Source organism: Macaca thibetana, chromosome 20 (assembly GCF_024542745.1).
Source record: "Macaca thibetana thibetana isolate TM-01 chromosome 20, ASM2454274v1, whole genome shotgun sequence".
Taxonomy (NCBI): domain Eukaryota; kingdom Metazoa; phylum Chordata; class Mammalia; order Primates; family Cercopithecidae; genus Macaca; species Macaca thibetana.
This window is the reverse complement of record NC_065597.1, coordinates 61512277-61537354: the sequence shown is the minus strand read 5'-3', so window position 1 is coordinate 61537354 and position 25078 is coordinate 61512277. Positions and strand designations below refer to the sequence as shown.

The 25078-nt window shown below is 40.5% G+C and overlaps 1 protein-coding gene across 10 annotated transcripts in view; it reads left to right on the top strand.

Moving 5' to 3' along the window:
• MRTFB (myocardin related transcription factor B) overlaps window positions 1-25078 on the top strand; it is a 205678-nt gene that overhangs the window by 152071 nt on the left and 28529 nt on the right. For all 10 annotated transcript variants that reach the window (XM_050774066.1, XM_050774068.1, XM_050774070.1 and 7 more), the window contains 3 exons: window positions 2055-2216; window positions 3759-3937; window positions 21271-21408. In XM_050774066.1, the coding sequence (XP_050630023.1) occupies window positions 2055-2216; window positions 3759-3937; window positions 21271-21408 (479 nt within the window). The remainder of the gene's footprint in view (window positions 1-2054; window positions 2217-3758; window positions 3938-21270; window positions 21409-25078) is intronic.

Sequence of the window (25078 nt, the reverse complement as noted above, 5' to 3'; positions counted from 1 at the left end):
ATATTTGGCAGGCAAAGGTCTAAATTACTTCCTGAAGCTCAGCAGCTAAACTTCAGCCTCAGTCATGGGGATAGAGGTAATAAGACCAGCAACAGAAACATACCAAAATTCCAGGCTTTACTTACTTGAGAATATTTTCTTTCCATACATATTGCTATCACTTAGGTGGTGGTAATGTAAGAGAGGAGAAAGACAGAAGTCTGTCCTACCTAGATCTTAACCAGAAGCATTGAAATATCAACCTGAGAGTGATTCTTATGTTCTGATTCTCCCCAGCGATCATCTTGTATGGTTACAAGTGTTATCTCAGAAGATTGGGGCCACAGTTGGTTGTATGGGAAAATGATAAAAATGAGATGGACACACATTTTAACCTGTAGATGTCTACATTTATTTACCAATATTCCAACATTGTGCTAGGGCCTTCTCTTTGGGTAAGACTTTAATAAATGGAGTTCACATCAATCTGAGCTTTAAAAATCCCAGATTTCGCAACCTTTTTCTCAAATTTCTTACAGTTGTTAATTGCCCAAATGAATTTGACAGTGATTTTTTTAATGACTCACCTTTATCAAATCTTTCCAAAGCATTTAAGTTTCCAAGAAATGGGCCGGGCGCGGTGGCTCAAGCCTGTAATCTCAGCACTTTGGGAGGCCGAGACAGGCGGATCACGAGGTCAGGAGATCGAGACCATCCTGGCTAACACAGTGAAACCCCGTCTCTACTAAAAAATACAAAAAACTAGCCGGGTGAGGTGGCGGGCGCCTGCAGTCCCAGCTACTCGGGAGGCTGAGGCAGGAGAATGGCGTGAACCCGGGAGGCTGAGCTTGCAGTGAGCCGAGATCTGGCCACTGCACTCCAGCCTGGGCAACAAAGCGAGACTCCGTCTCAAAAAAAAAAAAAAAAAAAAGTTTTCAAGAAATGATCTTTTATTTTTTGAAGTTTTATCATTTTCTCATAACGTTTAGTTAAATTTTGTATTCACTCACAATAGCGGTCACAACAGATATGAATCATTTTGTGGACAATCAAGGCTCACTTTTGGCAAGCATACAGCTCAGCTGGTGGATAGAGAAGCTGCACAGATGTGCTGCAGGGTAACCTCCTAGCCATGTGCTTTCAGTGCTCCTTGGGCTTCACAAGAACATCCTATTAATACTTGCAGAATAAAGAATATCAGTTCATCCTAAGCCAACTTATGGGGAGTTTCATTAAAAGACCTTCTACTGTATAACTTAAGAGGCAAGCAACTTTCAACTTGGAATTTGGGTAGACACTACATCATTATTTTTCATCATTTCTAAACATTTTTTAGAACAATGGAAAAAGCATTAACAAGAGTTACCAGAAACACAAATATGACAGAATGAAGCAGATGGATGAATTATGGTATTTATAGTTTTACATTGGTTGTACCAGTTTTAGGCAGTTGTAAGTAGATGAGTTGATGCCTCTATACAACCATTAATTAGTGTGTATTATAGTTGAATGTTCCTAACAGACACAAGGATATATATCCAGAAATAAACCCAAATTCTTAATTATGATGACCGACCGAGACACAGGGGATCAATTCAAGAATATGAATGATAGCTCTTCCTATTGACCTCTGAAGAGAAGTTTATAAGCCTAAGAGGCAGTGTCTCCTTTCTAAGAATTGACTTTCCAATGAAGCCAAATCCAGAACTGTCAACTTCTTGAACTGTGGGCCACATCTGTCTCGCTCATCCTCTGTATCCCCAATACCTAATAAATGTGAATTTGACCCTCCCACCATAAATAAACAATAGCAGTACCCCACTTTTGGTTTAAGGTCCTGTTAATTTGAGTCTGTGGGCATCCAAATTATGTAGAGAAAGTAAAGCTATCCAGAACTAAAAAATACAAAATGCATACTGGAACATTCTTAAACAGTCATTTTCTCTTTCCATAAATATGTCGAGAACACAAAAATATGTCTAAATCAGTTTAAATTCAGTTAGTTGGCCTGAAATAACATTATGGAATAGAAATAGTAATTCGAGTAATGGTTAAAATTGTGTTTCCTCTTTTAGAAACATTTGCAGAGCCATCCCTGCAGGCTACTCAGATGAAGTTGAAAAGAGCTCGACTAGCAGATGATCTGAATGAAAAGATTGCTCAAAGACCTGGCCCTATGGAGCTGGTAGAGAAAAACATCCTTCCTGTGGACTCCAGTGTTAAAGAAGCAATTATAGGCAAGACTCTAAAAATTTACTGTTTGGGGGGAGAAAGAGAAACGTGGAAATTTTAGATAAAACAAGTATAATTTAAAGGCTAGCACCAATCGTATTGTTTTCTGGGTTAATTAGAAATTAACACTTAGAGTGATTTCTGTTACTGTCATTTCATTACGTATTATAAGTCTAGTATCTGCCGCCAAGTAACAGATTCCCTTGTTAGGTCTGAGGTTTAATTCGTACATTCTGATTTCATCTCACCTTTTGGGGTCCATCTCTTTAGGACTGCATGGAATCATGGTTGATTGTACTGCTTAGACTTCTTGACTACAAATTGCCTAAGTTTTAAAGTCATACCAGTGCAAAATAGGAAGTCCCCAGGGGTGATGAAAATGACAAGAGTTTTTAAGATAGGATATTAAGTTTTCAAAATTGCTTGTTGAGTAAGTAGCATTATTATTGAAATAATTTTCTAAGTTAAACTTAGTTTCTGTTTAATATTTTTACTAACTTTATTTCTGTCTACTTCTAGGAAATATAAATAGCATGTTCAGTGTTAGTTCAGCAAGGTGAATAGCAGATGAGTTCAGAATGGTAGTATCTCTCCATTTTATCCTGGTCTTATCACACTTACTGATGTTTCTCTTTTTATATCTGGCATAAGCTTTAGCAAAAAAAAGAAGAAATCATGTGAGACGTCAGTGTAGCTGGATTGCTCCCTAAAGTGGGAACTTAACATACACCTAGTCATGGCCCCATTTTCCTCCTTATCACGTGTTTTGTTTTTTGGTTTTGTTGTTGTTGTTTTCTTTTTTGAGACGGGGTCTGGCTCTGTCTCCCAGGCTGGAGTGCAGTGGTGTGATCTCAGCATACTGTAAGCTCCGCCTCCTAGGCTCACGCCATTCTCCTGCCTCAGCCTCCCAAGTAGCTGGGACTACAGGCTCCTGCCACCATGCTTAGCTAATTTTTTGTATTTTTAGTAGAGACAGGCTTTCACCATGTTAGCCAGGATGGTTTCGATCTCCTGACCTCATGATCCACCCGCCTCGGCCTCCCAAAGTGCTAGGATTACAGGCATGAGCCACCGCGCCTGGCCTGTCACGTGTTTTTTTTAACAGTTGGATTTCCCGTCAGGATCCAAACAAGGTCCACACATTGCCTCTGCCTGATACTTCTCTTAAATCTTAATCTATTGGGTGGCTCTTCTTCTTTTTCTTACTACTTGTTTGTTGAGAAACAGGCTTGTTTTGTCCTCTAGCATGTCCCACATTCTGGATTTTACTGATTGCATTTGCGTCCCCAGGTGTTAAGATTCCTGGCACTTGTACTTCATGTAACTGGTAGTTGGACCCGAAGTCTTAATCTAATGAAGGTTTGATTTTTCTTTTTCACCCAAGAATACATTATAGTTAGTGGTGTATTCTTGCACTGGGAAGTACATTGTGTTCAATTTTTTTTTAAGCAGCTTCATAAATTTTCATGGGAAACGATGTTTTCCTCCTTCACATTAAGCTTGGTATTCCAAAGCCAACATAAGTCAAAAATCCTTTCTTTCTTTAGGCGTTGGGAAGGAGGACTATCCCCACACTCAGGGCGATTTCTCATTTGATGAAGACAGCAGTGACGCTTTGTCTCCGGACCAGCCTGCGAGTCAGGAGTCACAGGGGTCAGCCGCGTCCCCAAGTGAGCCAAAAGTTAGTGAATCGCCATCTCCTGTGACTACAAACACTCCAGCCCAGGTATTATCTTTCTGGTTTTGAGCCCTAAAGACAGAAAATGCCTTTTTTTTTTTTTTTAATATATTAAGGTAATAAACTTTCACCAGAAGAAAATTCTGAATTGAATTTAAATTGATTAGGCAAAAGGCAGGCACTTAACTGCCCTCTAGGAAGGTAATAAAGATTTCTAGCCACTATGTCTTTATCACAAGTAGGTAATACCATTTCCTGAAATCTTGGAGAGTTGAATGTTTTGATCATTGATGGAACTAAATTTGTTTGTTCAACAAATACACATTGAGCACCTACTATGTTTCAGATTTATTGGGAACTGAGAATCTAGTGCATACAAAGGAATATAAGAAATATCTTGGTAATTGCATTGGAAATGTACATTTCTTACCTTTTAATGGGTGTCCATGTTTCTTTTGGCTTTATAATAATTCCTGTGCTATATATAATGTTTTTTCTCCTTATGGTACTTTTTCCTTACTGAAATTTTAATAGTGTTACTTTAAAGTCAAAACTATTGAACTACTTAATGGGAGTGATCAAGTCAGCAGAAAATGTTCTTGTTAAGCCTGGCATCATAGAATTTTTGAGTCGGAAAGGAATTTAGCAATTATGTGCTTTAACCTCATGCAAGAGGCAGCCTGGGTTCACAGAAGTATGGAAGTTTGGGGATTAAAAATGCCTATTTTCTTACAGCATTTCTTCTCATTGATGACCATTGATTTGTTAGGAACTATGTCTTTCAGCATTATTTTCTTCATTGCATTTATCACCATGATCTGAAATATGTTAATTTGTTTGTTGTCTCTATGCCTGCAGCTAAAATGTGAGCCTGTGAGAGGGATTTTGACTGTTAGAAGATAAGAGCTACTTTGGAGAGGGAGGGAGGAGGAGAGAGAGAGCAAGTGTATCTTGAGCATCTAGCACAGGGCCTGGTACAGAAAAGGTGCTTAGTAAATGCTGACTTGCATTAAGCACCTTGAATGCAGACTGACACAATGGTTGTGGAAGCTTGTTTCTGTTCTTCCATGTGCATGTAGAGCCTCTACAGCTTGGACTCATCAACAGTAGTGTGAATGGCTACAGTTCAGATTGTCCTCTCCAAGTTCACAGGGCAGGGGTGACCGTGGCCCCTCAGTTGTACTGGACCCTGGCCTAGAAGAAGTATGAGGGTCAGTGACCAGCCCACAGTCTGAGGTCTTAGCAGGCAGAAAGCGAGACCGAGGGAGACTAAACCCTACTGTGTTCTCACATATTTGCTGCACCCTGGTTTTGAGCTTTAAAAATTCGGTAAAAAGAATGTCAAGTATGTGAGTAGATACCATTAACAAACAGTTACACTTATCCATTTGGGTTGTTTGTTCTCTGTTACTGTTTTGAGTAGGTTAGGATGTCAGATAGCAATTAGCATGACCTTAACTTTTAGTAATACAGAATTTGTGTCACAATAGCCACATATTGTTTAAACTTCAAGACCATTTCACCTGCATGAAAGATTATAATTCTCTTCCTCATATTGCTGGTACTACTGTGTTTTATTTCTGTAGTCTTAAAACATGGTCTCCAGCTAAGTTTTTAATTGAGACCCTTTAACCAGAGGCATTCCCACACAGTGAGCTGACATTCCAGAATTCCTTGAAGGAAAATAGTAATAACAGTGTTTCTTGAAGAATAAATGTGGTCTGTTTCTTGCCAGTGCAACACACATTAAGCCTTGGGTCACTCCTGAATTTAAGCAGTAGTTTTCATAGTACCTTCAGTGCTGCTGCAGTACCAGTTCTGCCTGTTACATGCAGACCATTAACAGTCAGCTTTTTATCTGTCGACTAGGGTGATGGGAAAAGACCCACTTTCCAGGATGTTAACAGTTCCTATGTATACATTCAAGAAAAAGAACCTGGAGTCAGGGTTGGCTCCACTGTAGCTTTGCCTGTTAAATCATTTCTGTCCTATGTGCCTTGAGACCTCTTAAAATTGTGTCCTTCATGAAACCCCCTTGTATTAAGTGTTCTAGTATTTATAAGTAAGGAATCTGACAAAGATGATTATTATACTTTTATTCATGTAATTAAAGAAGCATGTGCCTGGTAACTATGCCATACGGATGTCAAAGAAAGATAATTCTTAAGTAGGATTATTAATACACTGTAGGTGCTTTGTTTTGACTTCTTTTTTAAATTAACTACAGAGGTGAACTTTATGATGCTGGTAAAGTCTTGGGGATTTTTGTGTCATCTAAAGGTGATAAGTTTTGTTTTGGCAAATTTTGTACTTTATTTTCACTGTTATCCAGTGTTTGGTTATAGAATTTGTCCAGGCATCTCACTTGATGTATATAAAATATATTTACCTACCTAAATATACTTATTTTCATATTCGTAGCTCAAGGGGAAAGGACCTTGACACATTGCTTCTCCTTAGACACCAAGTTCCTAGAGGGCAGGGATTTATCTTAGTAACCTCATACTGAGCACAGGGGTCCAGCACACAGCAGGTACTTACTTAACTGATTTAACACATGACAGATTCTTGGAGACTCTCTCTGCAGTCTGTTTTTTCCTGCTTTAGAATTACCATCATACCACTGCCACAAAGGTGAGCTATGACACAATTTATTAAAATGTGCTTGTAAAACAAAGATAATAAAAGAGCAACATACATGTCTTTCAGGGGTTCTTTGAGATTCTTTTTTTTTTTTTTTAATTTATTTATTATTATTATACTTTAAGTTGTAGGGTACATGTGCATAACGTGCAGGTTTGTTACATATGTATACTTGTGCCATGTTGGTGTGCTGCACCCATGAACTTGTCATTTACATCAGGTATAACTCCCAATGCAATCCCTCCCCCCTCCCCCTTCCCCCCTCCCCATGATAGGCCCCGGTGTGTGATGTTCCCCTTCCCGAGTCCAAGTGATCTCATTGTTCAGTTCCCACCTATGAGTGAGAACATGCGGTGTTTGGTTTTCTGTTCTTGTGATAGTTTGCTAAGAATGATGGTTTCCAGCTGCATCCATGTCCCTACAAAGGACACAAACTCATCCTTTTTTATGGCTGCATAGTATTCCATGGTGTATATGTGCCACATTTTCTTAATCCAATCTGTCACTGATGGACATTTGGGTTGATTCCAAGTCTTTGCTATTGTGAATAGTGCTGCAATAAACATACGTGTGCATGTGTCTTTATAGCAGCATAATTTATAATCCTTTGGGTATATACCCAGTAATGGGATGGCTGGGTCATATGGTACATCTAGTTCTAGATCCTTGAGGAATCGCCATACTGTTTTCCATAATGGTTGAACTAGTTTACAGTCCCACCAACAGTGTAAAAGTGTTCCTATTTCTCCACATCCTCTCCAGCACCTGTTGTTTCCTGACTTTTTAATGATCGCCATTCTAACTGGTGTGAGATGGTATCTCATTGTGGTTTTGATTTGCATTTCTCTGATGGCCAGTGATGATGAGCATTTTTTCATGTGTCTGTTGGCTATATGAATGTCTTCTTTTGAGAAATGTCTGTTCATATCCTTTGCCCACTTTTTGATGGGGTTGTTTGTTTTTTTCTTGTAAATTTGTTTGAGTTCTTTGTAGGTTCTGGATATTAGCCCTTTGTCAGATGAGTAGATTGCAAAAATTTTCTCCCATTCTGTAGGTTGCCTGGTCACTCTGATGGTAGTTTCTTTTGCTGTGCAGAAGCTCTTTCGTTTAATTAGATCCCATTTGTCAATTTTGGCTTTTGCTGCTGTTGCTTTTGGCGTTTTAGACATGAAGTCTTTGCCATGCCTATGTCCTGAATGGTACTACCTAGGTTTTCCTCTAGGATTTTTATGGTATTAGGTCTAACATTTAAGTCTCTAATCCATCTTGAATTAATTTTCGTATAAGGAGTAAGGAAAGGATCCAGTTTCAGCTTTCTACTTATGGCTAGCCAATTTTCCCAGCACTATTTATTAAATAGGGAATCCTTTCCCCATTTCTTGTTTCTCTCAGGTTTGTCAAAGATCAGATGGCTGTAGATGTGTGGTATTATTTCTGAGGACTCTGTTCTGTTCCATTGGTCTATATCTCTGTTTTGGTACCAGTACCATGCTGTTTTGGTTACTGTAGCCTTGTAGTATAGTTTGAAGTCAGGTAGCGTGATGCCTCCAGCTTTGTTCTTTTGACTTAGGATTGTCTTAGAGATGCGGGCTCTTTTTTGGTTCCATATGAACTTTAAAGCAGTTTTTTCCAATTCTGTGAAGAAACTCATTGGTAGCTTGATGGGGATGGCATTGAATCTATAAATAACCTTGGGCAGTATGGCCATTTTCACGATATTGATTCTTCCTATCCATGAGCATGGTATGTTGTTCCATTTGTTTGTGTCCTCTTTTATTTCACTGAGCAGTGGTTTGTAGTTCTCCTTGAAGAGGTCCTTTACATCCCTTGTAAGTTGGATTCCTAGGTATTTTATTCTCTTTGAAGCAATTGTGAATGGAAGTTCATTCCTGATTTGGCTCTCTGTTTGTCTGTTACTGGTGTATAAGAATGCTTGTGATTTTTGCACATTAATTTTGTATCCTGAGACTTTGCTGAAGTTGCTTATCAGCTTAAGGAGATTTTGGGCTGAGACAATGGGGTTTTCTAAATATACAATCATGTCATCTGCAAACAGGTACAATTTGACTTCTTCTTTTCCTAACTGAATACCCTTGATTTCTTTCTCTTGCCTAATTGCCCTAGCCAGAACTTCCAACACTATGTTGAATAGGAGTGGTGAGAGAGGGCATCCCTGTCTTGTGCCAGTTTTCAAAGGGAATTTTTCCAGTTTTTGCCCATTCAGTATGATATTGGCTGTGGGTTTGTCATAAATAGCTCTTATTATTTTGAGGTACGTTCCATCAATACCGAATTTATTGAGCGTTTTTAGCATGAAGGGCTGTTGAATTTTGTCAAAAGCCTTTTCTGCATCTATTGAGATAATCATGTGGTTCTTGTCTTTGGTTCTGTTTATATGCTGGATTATGTTTATTGATTTGAGAATGTTGAACCAGCCTTGCATCCCAGGGATGAAGCCCACTTGATCATGGTGGATAAGCTTTTTGATGTGTTGCTGAATCCGGTTTGCCAGTATTTTATTGAGGATTTTTGCATCGATGTTCATCAGGGATAAAAAACATGCCAAAATGTAAAGACCATCGAGGCTAGGAAGAAACTGCATCAACTAACGAGCAAAATAACCAGTTAATATCATAATGGCAGGATCAAGTTCACACATAACAATATTAACCTTAAATGTAAATGGACTAAATGCTCCAATTAAAAGACACAGACTGGCAAACTGGATAAAGAGTCAAGACCCATCAGTCTGCTATATTCAGGAGACCCATCTCACACGCAGAGACATACATAGGCTCAAAATAAAGGGATGGAGGAAGATTTACCAAGCAAATGGAGAACAAAAAAAAGCGGAGGTTGCAATACTAGTCTCTGATAAAACAGACTTTATTTTTTTTTTTTTTTTTTTTTTTTTTTTTTTTTGAGACAGAGTCTCGCTCTGTCGCCCAGGCTGGAGTGCAGTGGCGCGATCTCGGCTCACTGCAAGCTCCGCCTCCTGGGTTCACGCCATTCTCCTGCCTCAGCCTCCCGAGTAGCTGGGACTACAGGCGCCCACAACCGCGCCCGGCTAATTTTTTGTATTTTTAGTAGAGACGGGGTTTCACCGTGGTCTCGATCTCCTGACCTTGTGATCCGCCCGCCTCGGCCTCCCAAAGTGCTGGGATTACAGGCGTGAGCCACCGCGCCCGGCTAAAACAGACTTTAAACCATCAAAGATCAAAAGAGACAAAGAAGGCCATTCTTTGAGATTCTTAATTTTTAATCTTGAAAATAACTCATTGTCAGAGTTTGATGGTAAATTTCATTGCTGTTGACCAGTCCTCGAATTGGCTGTAGTGAAGGACTAGCTTGATTTTTTTAGATATTTCTCTTTTTTTGGGGGCGGCGGGGGAGTCTTACTCTGTCGCCCAGGCTGGAGTGCAATGGTGTGATCTCAGCTCACTACAACCTCTGCCTCCCGGGTTCAAATGATTCTCCTGCTTCAGCCTCCTGAGTAGCTGGGATTATAGGCACTCACCATCATGCCCAGCAAATTTTTGTATTTTTGTAGAGACAGGGCTTCACCATGTTGGCCATGCTATCTTGAACTTCTCAGGTGATTGGCCCGCTTTGCCCTCCCAAAGTGCTGGGATTACAGGCATGAGCCACAGCACCCAGCCTATTTAATTTTTTATGCATGGGGACTAATCCTTTTGTAAACTACAAGTGGTGGGGTAACATCAAATTTCTATGTGACTTTCGCAGGTAACAGAGGTCCACAGACCATACTTTGAGTGAAATCTCTGCCATAGATTTCACTTTCCTTCTTGTTTGCCTGAGCCAAATTTTGTCATGTATTTATTACTAATTGTGTGCTGCATGTTTAATCCTATGGCTTAAACTAAGCTATCCAACCTACAGCCCACAGGCTGCATGCGGCCCAGGACAGCTTTGAATGCAGCCCAACACAAATTCGTAGACTTTCTTAAAACATTATGAGTGGTTTTGTGTGATTTTTTTTCTTTTAGCTCACCAGCTATCGTTAATGTTAATATATTTTATATGTGGCCCAAGACAATTCTTCTTCCAGTGTGGCCCAGGGAAGCCAAAAGATTGGACACCCCTGGCTTAAACTAAACAGAGAAATTAGAAAAATGTGATTTTTTTTTTTATGCCTGACTGAGGCAGGGGGCAGTGGCTCAGGCCTATAATTCCAGCACTTTGAGAGGCCGAAGTGGGAGGATCACTTGATCCCAGCAGTTCAAGACCAGTCTGAGCAACAGCGAGAACTTGAACATCACTGATCATTAAAGAAATGCAAACCAAAACCACAATGAGATACCATCTCACGCCAGTCAAAATAATTATTAAAAAGTCAAGAAACAACAGATGCTGGTGAAGCTGCGGAGAAATAAGAACACTAGAAATAAGGAGAGGTGGCTGTTTTTTCACATTCCAAATTTTCAACCAAAGATGCAAAGAAGGCAGGCATGATAGCACACACCTTTAATCCCAGCTTACTTGGGAAGCTGATGCAGGAGGATTACTTAAATCCAACAGTTCAAGTCTGGTCTGGGCAACATAGCAAAATCCCATTTAAAACAAACAGACAAAAGGCTGGGTGCCGTGTCTTAGACCTGTAATCCCAGCAGTTTGGGAGGCCAAGGCAGGTGGATTGCTTGAGCTCAGGAATTCAAGACCAGCCTGGGCAACATAGTGAGACCCCCATCTCTACTAAAAATACCAAAAAAAAAAAAAAAGTAGCTGGGCGTGGTAGTGCACACCTATGGTCCCAGCTGCTCGGGAGGCTGAGGTGGGAGGATCACCTGAGCCAAGGGAGCAGAGGTTGCAGTGAGCCGAGATCACACCAGTGTACTCCAGCCTGGATAACAGCGAGACCCTACACACCGCGCCCCCACAAGAAAGAAAAAATCTCCAGAAACTATCTTAGAAGAAGCACACATATCTGCCCTTCTAGACAAAGGCTTTAAAGTAATTATCTTAAATATATTCAAAAACTAAAAGAAAACATGAACAACAAACTAAAGGAAATTAGGAAAACTACATATGAACAAACTGAGAATGTGGTAGAAATTACTTTTTAAACCCAAACAAATTCTGTAATTGAAGATATAACGGAATTGAAAAATTCACTAGAGGGCTTGAACGGCAGACTCAAACAAGCAGAAGAAAGAATCTGCAAATGATTTGAAATTGAGTCTGAAGACAAAAGGAAAAAAGAATGAAGAAAAGTTAACAGAGACTAAGAGACTTATGGGACACCATCAAGCAGATCAGTGTATTCACCATGAGAGTTCCGAAAGGGGCAGAGATATTAATTAAAGAAATAATGGCCCAAAACTTCACAAATATGAGGAACAACATGGATATACAAATACAGTCATGCTTTGCTTAACAACAAGGATACATTCTGAGCAAAGCATTTGTAGTAGTCAACTCTTGCACTGCTATAAAGAACTACCTGAGACTAGGCAATTTATGAAGAAAAGAGGTTTAATTGACTCACAGTTCCACAGGCTGTACAGGAGGCATGGCTGGGGAGGCCTCAGGAAATTTATAGTCATAGTGGAAGGGTAAAGGGGAAGCAAGTATGTCTTCACATGATGGCAGGAGAGAGTGAGTGAGCACAGGGGCAAGTGCTACACACTTTCAAAAAACCAGATCTCATGAGAACTCATTCACTGTCATGAGAACAGCAAGCGGGAAGTCTGCCCCTATGATTCTCACCAGGCCCCTCTTCCGACACATGGGGATTATAGTTCGACATGAGATTTGGTCATGAGCCACATTATATCAGCATTGTTCGACAGTTTTGTTGTTGTGAATCATCATAGAGTATACTTACACAAACTTAGATGGTATGGCCTACTACACCTACTACAGTGTACCTTTACAGTGTAAATGGTTTTTTACTACATTTACCATGTAAATGGTTTTTTAAAATACTACACCCCTATATAGAGCAGGTCCATTATAATCTTCGTATGTGCAGTCCTTTGTTGACCACAATGCCTGTACAAGAAATTCAGTAAACTCCGAAGAAGATAAACTCAAAGAGACCCACAGCAACACACAATGTAATCAACTGTCTAAAGTCAAATAAGAGAGAATCTTAAAAGCAGCAAGAGAAAAGTGACTGGTCACATACAAGGAATCCTCAGTAAGACTGTCAGTGGATTTCTCAGTAGAAACCTTGCAGACCAGAAGGCAGTGGGATGATAAATTTAAAATGATGAAAGAAGAAAACAGTCACCTGAAAATCATATCCAGCAAAATTGTTTTCAAAAATAAAGGAGAAATTAAAACATTCCCAAACAAAAGCAGAGGGAGTTTATTACCACTAGAATTGCCCTATCAGAAATGCTAAAAAGAATCCTTCAATCTGAAATGAAGGGATGCTAGATAGTAACTCAAAACTATAGGAAAATATAAAATTGGCCAGGCACGGTGGCTCACACCTGTAATCCCAGCACACTTTGGGAGGCCAGAACGAGCAGATCACCTGAAGTCAGGAGTTCAAGACCAGCCTGACCAACATGGAGAAACCCTGTCTCTACTAAAAGTAGAAAATTAGCCAGACATGGTGGCACGGGCCTGTAATCCCAGCTACTCGGGAGGCTGAGGTAGGAGCATCGCTTGAACCCAGGAGGCGGAGGTTGTGGTGAGCCAAGATCGCGCCTTTGCACTCCAGGTTGGGCAACAAGAGCAAAATTCCATCTAAAAAAAAAAAAGAAAGAAAGAAAGGTAATATGTGGGCAAATATGAAAACAATATTATAATTTTGGTTTGTAACTCTACTTTTTTTCCTACAGAATTTAAAAGACACATTCATTAAGAATTACAAATCTATGTTAGTGGCCACACAGTATATAACTACGTAGTTTGTGAATGACGTCAATAACATAGAGGGGGTGAAGCTGTAAAGAAGTAGCATTTTTTTATGTGACTGAAGTTGTTATCAATGTAAGATAGAATGTCATAATTCTAAGATACTATTTGTAATTCCTATGGAAACAAACAAAAAATTTGTAGAATCTGAACAGCCCTACCCCCAAAAGCTGAGGAAACTCAGAGGCCAAAGAAAGAGGCTGAAAAATCCAGTTTCTCAGAGAGAAATATTTTATAGGAACTTAAAAACAGAAGCAATGTCTCGGGTGGCTGTCCACACCTACCATCCAGAAAGTATTCATTCATTCGTTCATTCATTCCCGGCTAATTTTGTAGACACAGGGTTTCGCTATATTGACCAGGCTGGTCTCGAACTCCTGAGCTCTGGGAGTCTACCCACCTCAGCCTCCCAGAGATATTCTTTATATAGCAAGCTTTTCGGATAAAACATGTGCAGCTGGTCACACCTTCAGACTTTCTTGTCAAGACGTGACCACTGGGGAAGTTTGATAGCATCTTTATGAGGGGTTATCTATGCTATAGGCATTGTTTAAAGACCTTACTGCAGAATACCTTGCTGTGGAGGGGCCAACCACCAGTCATCATGGTAGTTTTGTTTCAAGATGGCATCAGACACTCTTGGCCATGCAACAGCCTATTTTCCTACAATGCAAAAGGAGAGGAGAAGGGAATCAAAACAAGGCACTACAAAGTATCAAACACAGACATCCTGTGTTCATAGAAGACTTAATATTTTTAATATGTCAATACTACCCCAAACAATCTACAGATTCAGTACAGTCCTGTCAAAATTCTAATGTTGATTTTTGCAGAAATAGAAAAATCTTAAGGAATCCTGAAAAACCAAAACAGTCTTGAATTTTAAAAAAGTTAGAGGTCTCATGCTTCCTGATTTTGAAACTTACTACAAAGACACAGTAATTAAAACGGTGGTATTGGCATAAGATAGATAAATAGAATGGAACAGTGAGCCCAGAAATAAGCCCTTAGATATGGGATCAAATGATCTTCAACAAAGGTGCTAAGACCATTCAGTGAGGAAAGGATAGTCTCATCAACAAATGGTACTGGGAAAACTGGATATCCACATGCAAAAAAGAATGAAGTTGGACCTTTACCTAGCATCACAGGCAAAAATTAACTCCATAGACAGAGATCTAAATCTAATAACAAACTATGGAACTCTTAGAAAATATAGGGGAAAGCTTCATGACACTGGATTGGTTTCCTGGATATGACACCAAAGCAGCAAAAGAAAAAGTAATTACATTTCCTCAAAACGTTTTGGCCAGGCATAGTGACTCATGCCTGTAATCCCAGCTGTTTGGAAGGTCAGAGCAGGAGGATCCCTTGAGGCCAGGAGCTGAAGACCAACGTGGGCAACATAGTGTGAGACCTCATCTCTACAAAAAATAAAAATTAAAAAACTTAGGCCAGGCGTGGTGGCTCAAGCCTGCAATCCCAGCACTTTGGGAGGCCAAGACGGGTGGATCACGAGATCAGGAAATCGAGACCATCCAGGCTAACCCCGTGAAACCCCATCTCTACTAAAAAATACAAAAAACTAGCTGGGTGAGGTGGCAGGCGCCTGTAGTCCCAGCTACTCGGGAGCTGAGGCAGGAGAATGGCGTGAACTCGGGAGGCGGAGCTTACAGTGAGCTGAGATCCGGCCACTGCACTCCAGCCTGGGCGACAGAGCGAGACTCCCTCGCAAAAAAAAAAAAAAAAACTTAGTTGGGCATGGTGGCGTGCACCTATAGTCCTAGCTACTCCAGAAGCTGAGATGAGAGGATGACTTGAGCCCAGGTTCAAGGTTACATTGAGCTATGAAAGCACCACTGCACTCCAGCCTGGGTGACAGAGCAAGAACCTGTCTCTTAAAAGAAAGAAGCAAGAAGAAAACTTCAGTGCATCAAAGGACATCAACAGAGTAAAAAAGCAATCCAAAAAATGGGAGAAAATATTTGCAAATCATATGTTATAAGGATTTGCTATGGTTTGGATATTTGTCTCCTCTAAACCTCATGTCAAAATTTGATCCCCATTTGTTAGACGTAGGGCCTAATGGGATGCATTTCTGTCATGGGGGCAGATCCCTCATGAATAAATTAACGGCCTCCCTTGGAAATAAATGAATTCTCACTGCATTAGTTCCCATGAGAAAGAACTTGTTAAAAAAAAAAAAGAAAAGAAAAGAAAAAAGAAAGAAAAGCCTGGATCCTCCCTGCTCTCTCTTGCTCTGTAATCTCTGTACACTGGCTCCCATTTCCCTCCCACCATGAGTGGAAGCAGCCTGAGGCCTTGCCAGATGCACATGCTGGTGTCATGCTTCCTGCAAAATCTGCAGAATCATGACCCAAATAAACCTCTTTTCTTTTATAAATTACCCAGCCTCTTTTTTTTTTTTTTTTTTTTTTTTTGAGACATAGTCTCGCTCTGTCACCCAGGCTGGAGTGCAGTGGCGCAATCTCGGCTCACTGCAACCTCCACCTCCCAGGTTCAAGCGATTCTCCTGCCTCAGCTTCCTGAGTAGCTGGGATTACAGGTGCGCAACACAATGCCCAGCTAATTTTTATATTTTTAGTAGAGACAGGGTTTCATCACGTTGGTCAGACTGGTCTCGATCTCCTGACCTCGTGATCCGCCTGCCTCGACCTCCCAAAGTGCTGGGATTACAGACGTGAGCCACCATGCCCAGCCAAATACTTTTTAAAGCAATCCAAAACAGACTAAGACAGGACTAATATCTAATGTACATAAAGAACTCCCACAACTCAACAACAAAAAAATTTGGTTCCAAAGAGGCAAAGGTTTGAATGTGGTTTTTGTTGCAGTCTATCTATCTTAAAAAAAAAAAAAAAGGGCAAAGGACTTGAATAGACATCTTTCTTAAGAGGATATGCAAATGGCTAGTAAGCATCTAATAAGATACTAGATATCACTAATCATTAAGGAAATGCTAATCAAAACCACAAGATACCACCTCATGCCCATCACATTGGCTACTATCAAAAGAACAGAAAATAAGTTTGGACGGATGTGGATAAATTGGAACTCTTGTATACTGTTGGTGGGAATGTGAAATGGTATAGCCACTGTGGACAGTGTTCAGTCTTCAAAAAATTAAAATAGAATTGCTAAATGAACTAGCAATTCCACTTATGGGTATATACCCAAAAGTAAACAGGGCCGGGCACGGTGGCTCACACTTGTGATCCCAGCACTTTGGGAGGCCGAGGTGGGCGGATCACGAGGTCAGGAGATCGAGACCATCCTGGCCAACATGGTGAAACCCCATCTCTACTAAAAATACAAAAATTAACTGGGCGTGGTTGTACATGCCTGTAATCCCAGCTATTCAGGAGACTGAGGCAGGAGAATCTCTTAGAACCCGGGAGGTGGAGGTTGCAGTGAGCTGAGGTCGTGCCACTGCACTCCAGCCTGGGCGACAGAGCTAGACTTCATCTCAAAAAAAAAAAAAAAAAAAAAAAAATAGAATAGAAAACAGGAATTAGATCATTAGATCAGAAGATACTTGTATATCCCTGTTCATAGCAGCAACATTCACAATAGCCAGAATGTGAAAGCAACCCAAATGTCCACTGCCAGATGAATGGATAAACAAAATGTGCTATACATGTATGTTGGAATAGTATTCAGCCTTTAAAAAGGAAGGAGATTCTGCAATCCATCATGAATGAAACTCTAGCATTATGTTCAATGAAACAAGCCAGTCACAAAAAGACAAATACTGTATGATTCCACTTATATAAGATTCTAGAATAGTAAAAATCATAGAGGCAGAAAAGAAAATGATGATTGCCTGGGGGTGAGGGGAATGTGGAACCAGGGGGACACTGGTTAAGGTATAGAGTTTGCTTGGGAACATGAACCAGTCTGGAGGTTCTGGTAGTGATGGTTGCAGAACAATATAAATGTAATTAATGCCATATACTTAAAAATTGTTAAATAGTATATTTTATGTTATATACATTTTAGTATAATTTTTTAAATGCACTTTTAAAGCAGGGATACGTGCACATCCTCACTACCAATCAGGTCATGAAGCACTAGATTCTGTGCAAGGAAATTCACTTTTAATATTCAGTTACTTATTCTAAAAGTGAAATGCTTAAACTTATATATTACAGGAACAAATGGTCAGTGCTAGGTGATACATTTTAACAAAGCTAGAGTTTTACATAAAATATTCATCTATTAAACATACAATGTGTGATTTTTGTTTTATTCAACTCGTTCATTTTTCATTTTATTTGGGGATTAGAATATGAAAACAATATTTAAAGAGTAATTGCATTTTGACTTTCTTATTTGCATATTGCCATCTTAGTTAAGAACTCTGCTGCATCCTAAATTAAAAACATTTATTATTGACGTAAAATCTGTAATACAGAAAAGCTTTGTTTTTAAGTATCTAGTTTCTGTCCCTCAAGACCACATAAAGAAATTCTAATAAAAAGGAACAGTCCGGAAGCAATGACTGGCCCTCGGCCTGTGCACTGCATTTTGCAGCAGGAACGGTGCAGGCATCTGAAACAGGATAGAGCTTTAATCAGCTGAGAGGTTTGCTCTGACTTCTGTTTTTTTATATTGTGGCAAAGCTTTCCTGTAGCTGTTTCTAGTAGGAGAAAAGTCAGTCTTTATGATCAACAGTGCCTTTTTAGTTTTTTTTTTTTTAATGCATAAATATCCATTAAAAACCGTCTTTCTGACATTGTCTTATATGGGTTTCTGACGAAAATTAAAGATCTGGCCCTTGTTGAGACCTGTAACCTGTAATGAAACAGTAGTCGGATCCAATAAGACAAAGCAAAATTTGCAGCTTTTTTTGTTTCTTTGGGGAAGCAATTCAGAATCATTTTGAAATTAAATTTTTGTAGAACATAAGTTGAACTTAGGTCTTGGTGGCAATTTAAACCTATTTACATTTTAAATCTTAAAAGTATTCTTTTAAGAATTTGACATATTGCTGAATTTACTATATGGAACAAAGTAAGTTTAAGTATCTCTATGGCCTGAATACTTTAACTTTTATTTTAGGTTCACAGGTACATGTGCAGGTTTGCTGTATTTATAAATTGTGTGTCACAGGAGTTTGATGTAGATTCTTTTGTCACCCAGGTACTAAGCCTAATACTCAATAGTTATTTTTTCTGCTCCTCTCCCTCTTCCCACCCTCTACGCTCAAGAAGGCCAGTGTATGTTGTTCCCCTGTATGTGTCCATGTGTTCTCATTAGTTAGCTCCCACTTGTGAGAACATGTGGTATTTGGTTTTCTGTTCCTGCATTCATTCGCTACCATAATGGCCCACAGCTCCAGGCCTGATACTCGTTTAATCCTTTTCGGAATACGTCACTTCAGAATTACTCACATTTAGATTCTTTTGCTAACTTTAGCCACTAGGAGCCTGAGCCCTTGATATGGTCTAAGTGGGGTTTGGTAGGGGAAGGGAGGGGCTTTTGTTGTGTTTTGGTCCTTTGTAAAGCACATTAAAATGGCTGGCAAAATTAGAAGTTTTGATATATTTATCTTTAGATTAGGTAGAGTCAACAATCCCTGTATTTCAGTTGGGTTATTCTTGTGTTATGCTGGAATCTGTGGTTTTCTGGGTAGTAAAGTCATGCTGAAATACCAAAAGAGCTAATAAGATAGGTGTATCAGTAATCAAGGCTACAGTTAGGCACAGTCTAGAAATTTAGGCAAGACATAAATATTACATTTGATACCACATCCATGTTCCTGGATTATTTTTCATATGATTAACACTTACTGCTCTCAAATTCATCACACTATCCTCAGTCAGTGGGGGTTGTACTGGTAAAATAGCTTGCCAGGTAAGTAGGATTTATATGCCAGGAAATCTATATACAGTTCAGAATTCAAACATTTTAGTCTGCTTCACACACCAGTTACATAATAGCCAAGGAATGTTTTCCTCTCTGTGAACATTGACCCACAGATAAGTATCCCCATTTCAAAAAAATATGCAAGGTGAAAGGAAAACCAACCACGTAAAGTCATATTCAGTAAAGAATTGATCAGCTAACATAATCTTCCACTTTGTGTGAGTGTTGGTTGGTCAGAGATTCACTGAGGATCCAGATGTATCAGGGCTCTTTGCGGTCAGAAGTCTGCTGGAACATAGGTGTCCAGTCTCTTAGATGAGCCCTTTCCCTTCATTTCTGTTTAAAAATGAAATTGAATGCAGCCGTCTTTCAAAGTAAGGTCTTTCATATTGTCAACACTCACAGTTACTAATAACTGAAAAGCTGAAATTAGCTGAAGCCTCAGGGAGCAAGAGAGCTGACACGGGCATGCACGATTAATTGCACACTCGCACACACACGGTCTCAGCTGGGCTTGAGAACGTGACCTAGCGTGAGTAAAGCCAGAAGGAATGCCCATTCATCAATTAAACAAATATTTGTTTGAGTTAACCAGTATGTGCCAAAGTTCATATTTCATGCTGCTAATAGCCCTCCAAGTTTTCAGGTCATTTATTTTAGGAAGGAAAAATACAGTTTGCTATTTTAAAATGCAAATACTTTAACAAGATTTTGATTGTTGGTGTGATGAATTCAAGAGTTGTTCAGGGAAGTGGAAGTGGTAAAGGAGGACATTTTTCCTTAAGATAAGGCTGGTATAAGTTAGTCCCAAGTAGTAATCAATATGTAAATTTTGACTAGTTTATTTGTTCTTTACAATAAACGAATACTTAAAATCTATGTAAAGTAGATTGCTGGTGAGAATTGATAAAACCTAGTAAAGACTTCTGTAGCTTCCTTTGTTAATATGTGACCCCAAACTGAGATTCAGTAATTGTTGATTTTGGCCTGGGTAATAAAGTAACTTCTTGTTTTAAGTATGGAGAGGTAATATTGTCAGTAAAACAGGTCAACCTTCCCAAAATATATTCTTCAAATCTTCTGTTGCAAGAAATGGGGGAATATGGTTAATGAGAGTTCTAGTCAGATTTGGAGAGAGGAACTGAGGGTGTAAGCACATTTACGGACACATGGGGGGCATGGGCATTCGGGAAGGATGCTGCCGGAGGGTGGGTCAAGTGTGATACAGGCATTCACCAGGCTCTGCAGGGAAGCATGAACGTCATGTTTAGATCAGCCAGGGTCAGCATGACCTATATAGCAAAGGGACTTTTTGAATACCATATATTGGCCGGGCACAATGGCTCATGCATGTAATCCCAGCACTTTGGGAGGTTGAGGCAGTGGACCACTTGAGGTCAGGAGTTCCAGAGCAGCCTAGCCAATGTGGTGAAACCCCCATCTCTACTAAAAATACAAAAACTAGTTGAGTGTGGTGGTGCATGCCTGTAGTCCCAGATACTTGGGAGGCTGAAGCTGGAGAATTGCTTGAACCCGGGAGGCAGAGGTTGCAGTGAGCCAAGATTGCCCTGCTGCATTCCAGTCTGTACGAGACTCCGTCTCAAAAAAAAAAAAAAAAAAAGAATACCATGTATTGTTTTGATCATATATAAAAGTGTCTTGGACTTTTCTTTCCCTGCCAATAAAGAGTGCTTCTGACTGTCTTTTTGAGAAAATACTCCGGTGTCGTCAATCTAACCTTACTTGGGTTTAGTTCTTCACTGCTCTTGGAGCAAAGACTAAATGATTGGCTCCACTGAGGCGTAAAGCATGTTATTCCACCATCTGGCCTCAGACATATATTTTTCCTTTGCTTCTTTTCTAGTGGACTTAAAAACTAGGTCATTCTCTTGTAATTCTAATTTTTCTGTTTTTATGATCATTAATTTCACAGACTTGTTCCTTTTTGTCTTTTCCTTCAGTTTGCTTCAGTGTCCCCAACAGTTCCTGAATTCTTGAAAACTCCTCCAACTGCAGATCAGCCTCCCCCTCGGCCTGCAGCTCCTGTCCTCCCCACAAACACTGTGTCCTCAGCAAAGTCTGGCCCAGCGCTGGTAAAGGTGGGTACTTTGGATACACCGTGGGTTTGGTGGCTTTATTTGTGACTCTGTCTATCGCCTTGTGAATGGAAGACAAAGGCATTTATCCAACTTGCTCAGCCTGCCTTTTAGCCCAAAGTGTCAAAAACCAAGCCATGTAAAGACTTGCTAGACTGGGGTCTTCATGTTTGAAATTGTGCTATAGTCATAGAAAAATGGCACAAATTTTGGTCTGTTTAAAACACTAGGGGCCAGATGGAGTGGCTTACCTCTGTAATCTCATTGCTTTGGAAGGCTGAGGTGGGAGGATCACTTGAGGCCAGGAGTTTGAGAACAGTCTGGGCAACATAGCAAGCAACATACCAAGACACTATCTCTACAAAAAAATGTAAAAGCCAGAGGTGGTGGTGCATGCCTATAGTCTCAGCTACTCAGGAGGCTGAGGCAAGAGGATCACTTGAGCCCTGGAGTTTGAGGCTGCAGTGAGCTCCGATCACACCATTGCACCCCAGCTTGGGTGACAGAGCAAGACCCTGTCTCTTTAAAAAAAAAAAAAAAAAAGACTTCTAGGGCTATGCAGAAAGCCCCAGTTCTGCCACCCAGGCCACTAAGATAAAACAAGAGAAAAACAGATTTAAACTTTTTAGAATTGTGCTTAGAACTTGTAGATAAGGTGGGTGAGGAGAATAAAGTGAGGAATAGTTTAGCAGAAAACATTAGGAAACAGACCAGAATTCTTTCAGTATTTCTATGAGGAAAGCTGTTTCCCATCCTTCGCTTTTGGGGGCTGATAGGTAATAGCAGATTCCATCTGAGGAACACTAGTTACTATGTTTCTGTGCCCCTCCTCTACAGGTGCCTTCTGGACTGTGGCTGGGTCAATTATTTTATCACTCCACAACAGTTATACTCGAACCCCATTTTGAGTATAAATTATCCTAAACCCCGTTCATTTGTGAGATGGTGAAGGAATAAAAGTGTTTTCTGACATCGAGGTATATACTTTAAGTGCCTGATAATTAAAGTGAACAGTTAGCATGCCAGGCACTGTTCTGGGTACTAGGAATAAAGCAAGGAACAAAAGATCACTAACATAGAGTATGCCAGGTGGTGATGAATAATGTGAGGATGTGGGTGCTGGGGAGACAAGGAGAGACGTGTCTTTTAATTGAAGTGGTCTGGGGATATGCAGATGACATTTGGAGATCTGAAAGAAGATCTAAAGGAAGTGAGGGTGTGAGCCATGAAGATACCTATGGGAAGAAAGTTTGACCAAGGCAGCCAGTATGAGCGCCTCCACCATTGCTGACTCCAACAGCAATGGCGGAGGCAGACAGGGTATGGCCAGAGAACAGCATCTGTAGAGCCTTGTAAGAAGTTAGGCTTTGTATTACCACTAAGGGAAGAAGGTGCTGGAAGATTTTTGAGCTGATGTGTTAGAAAGAGTAGTGCACAAAGGTAGAAGCAGAGACAGGTAAAATGCACAGCAGGAGACAGTGGCAGCTGGCGAGATAACAGAAGTGGTTGGATTTTGACTGTATTTGAAGGCTAAGCTGGCCGGATTTGTAGACAAGTTGGATGTGTGGTGTGAAGAGAAGGAGTTGTGAACCATCTACTGTTGTATGTCTAAGCGACTAGCAACTTGCAGTTGCCACATCCTGTAATGGAAAGGAGTACACCTGGAGTGTGAGATGCTGTACAGGCACCTCTCGTCATGTCCTAGAGGCAGCTGGATAGATGAGTGCAGACGTTAGGAGAGAGGTCTAGGTTGGGAATAGAAATGTGGGTCATCAGTGTATAAATGGTGTTTAAAGCCATGAAACCCAGTAAAATTACCTACGGTCTAAGTACAGGTGAAAAAGCTGTGTAAGAAGTGAGTCCTTGGGAACCTCCATTTTCGAGAGGAGAACCAGCAAAGGAGACTCAGCAAAAACAGCCAGCAAGAGTGAGGCAAGGCAGCCCTGAAGCCAGACATGATGTTTCAAGAAGGGAGAGACTAAATGTATCAAGGCTGCTGTGCCTTAGTTAAAATGAGTGCTGGGAACTGGCCTTGGTTTAACGCTGAAGCACAGCGACCTTGACAAGAACAGTTTCTGAAAACTTAGTTGGAGTGGGCACGAGAGAGCCTGAAAGGCAGAGCTGGAGATGGTGTTACAGAAAGCTTTTCTTGAGAGCTCACAGAAATGGGTCTGTAGCTTTATTGGACTGTAGGGTCAAGGAAGGCTGTTTGTGATCCAGTGGAGTGATCCAGGAGAAGAATGGGGAACCACAGCCAGGTGTGGGCAAGGGAACACAGAATCCAGTTGAGGAGGGAAGGGCCAGCCTGAGACAGCAACACCAGCAGGAAGGAAAGTGCAGAGTCTCGGTGCCGGCAGGCACTCAGCTCTGTGCTGATCCCTTACATGTTGTTCTCCATGTTTAGGCAGCGAGGTCATCAGTTGACAGTAAGGATGGGGGTGAAATACTAAAGGTTTAGCGAGAGAAGAAAAGATAGGCAGTATTCTAGAAGAGTAGGAAAATTAAAGGACCAGAAAAATGTAACAGGATGGCCAGGTAGCACTGATGAACCCTTGAAGTTGGTGGTCACGAGTTTAAAGTGAGACTTGTCAGCATGATTTTATGTTTTTCCTGTAGCCACTTTCAGTTATATGAGTACAGGCATGAAGTGGACCACTGGTTCTCAGCAGGGGTAAGTTTGCCTCCCACCACAGACATTTGGCAATTTCTGGAGATGTTTCTGGTTGTCACAATGCGGGGGACGAGGTGGGTGGGTGGACGTTGCTAGGGGCATCTAATGGGTGGTGGCCAAGGATGCCATTGAACATCCAACAGTGTACAGGATGGGTTCCCACAACATAATTACCTAGCTCAAAACATCAGTAGAGCCACTGTCGAGAAACAGAAGGAGACAGAATTAATTAGATAAGGGTTTTGCCAGGTATGTATGACAAAGAGGGGACTGTGCAAGTGAGGGGACCGTTGGATATAGCTGGGTAGGGAGGGAGGTGAGAAACATGTAAAGGTTGTAAGAGAAAGGGATTGTAGGTCTCAGCGGCATCAAATAATTGTTGTAGTTGGCATCCTGGATGGAGTGAATTGACAAAACACATGGTGGGTATCAGAGATTGGGATGCTGGGAAGCAAGGGAGGTTCAAGTAATTCTGAGATCTAGGCTATCATCACACAGTGGCTGGCTGAGAGAGGAGATGAGATATCTGGAAGCAATGAAGTCAAGGAACTAAGAGACCTGAATGTTAGAAGGAATGTACATGTGGATATTAAAATCATCAAGAACAGTGACTGAAGTAATGTTGAAGAAAGTAAAAGAGCAGTGGGAGTGTCAGATGTGTCATAGGAGTCAGTAAAGAACTAGGAGGAGGCCAGGTCCTGATGCTCAAGTCTGAAAGCATGAGATGAGATTAACAAGAACCAATCATTTCCAATACATAATTACTTTTTATAAATTCTTATTTACCAGCATTTAAAAATAGGCTCCTAGTTAATTGGATTATATTATGTCCAGTAGTATTGCAGTAAATGTTTAATAACTGACTGGGCTCAGAAGGCAGATTATAACCTTTGCCAATTCCCATGGTGTAAATATTCCCACAGTGGCCAGTTTCAGGCTACCCATGTGATATTGCTGAATGGGGAGTAGGGAGAAGAAGCACACATTTGGTTCTCATGAGTA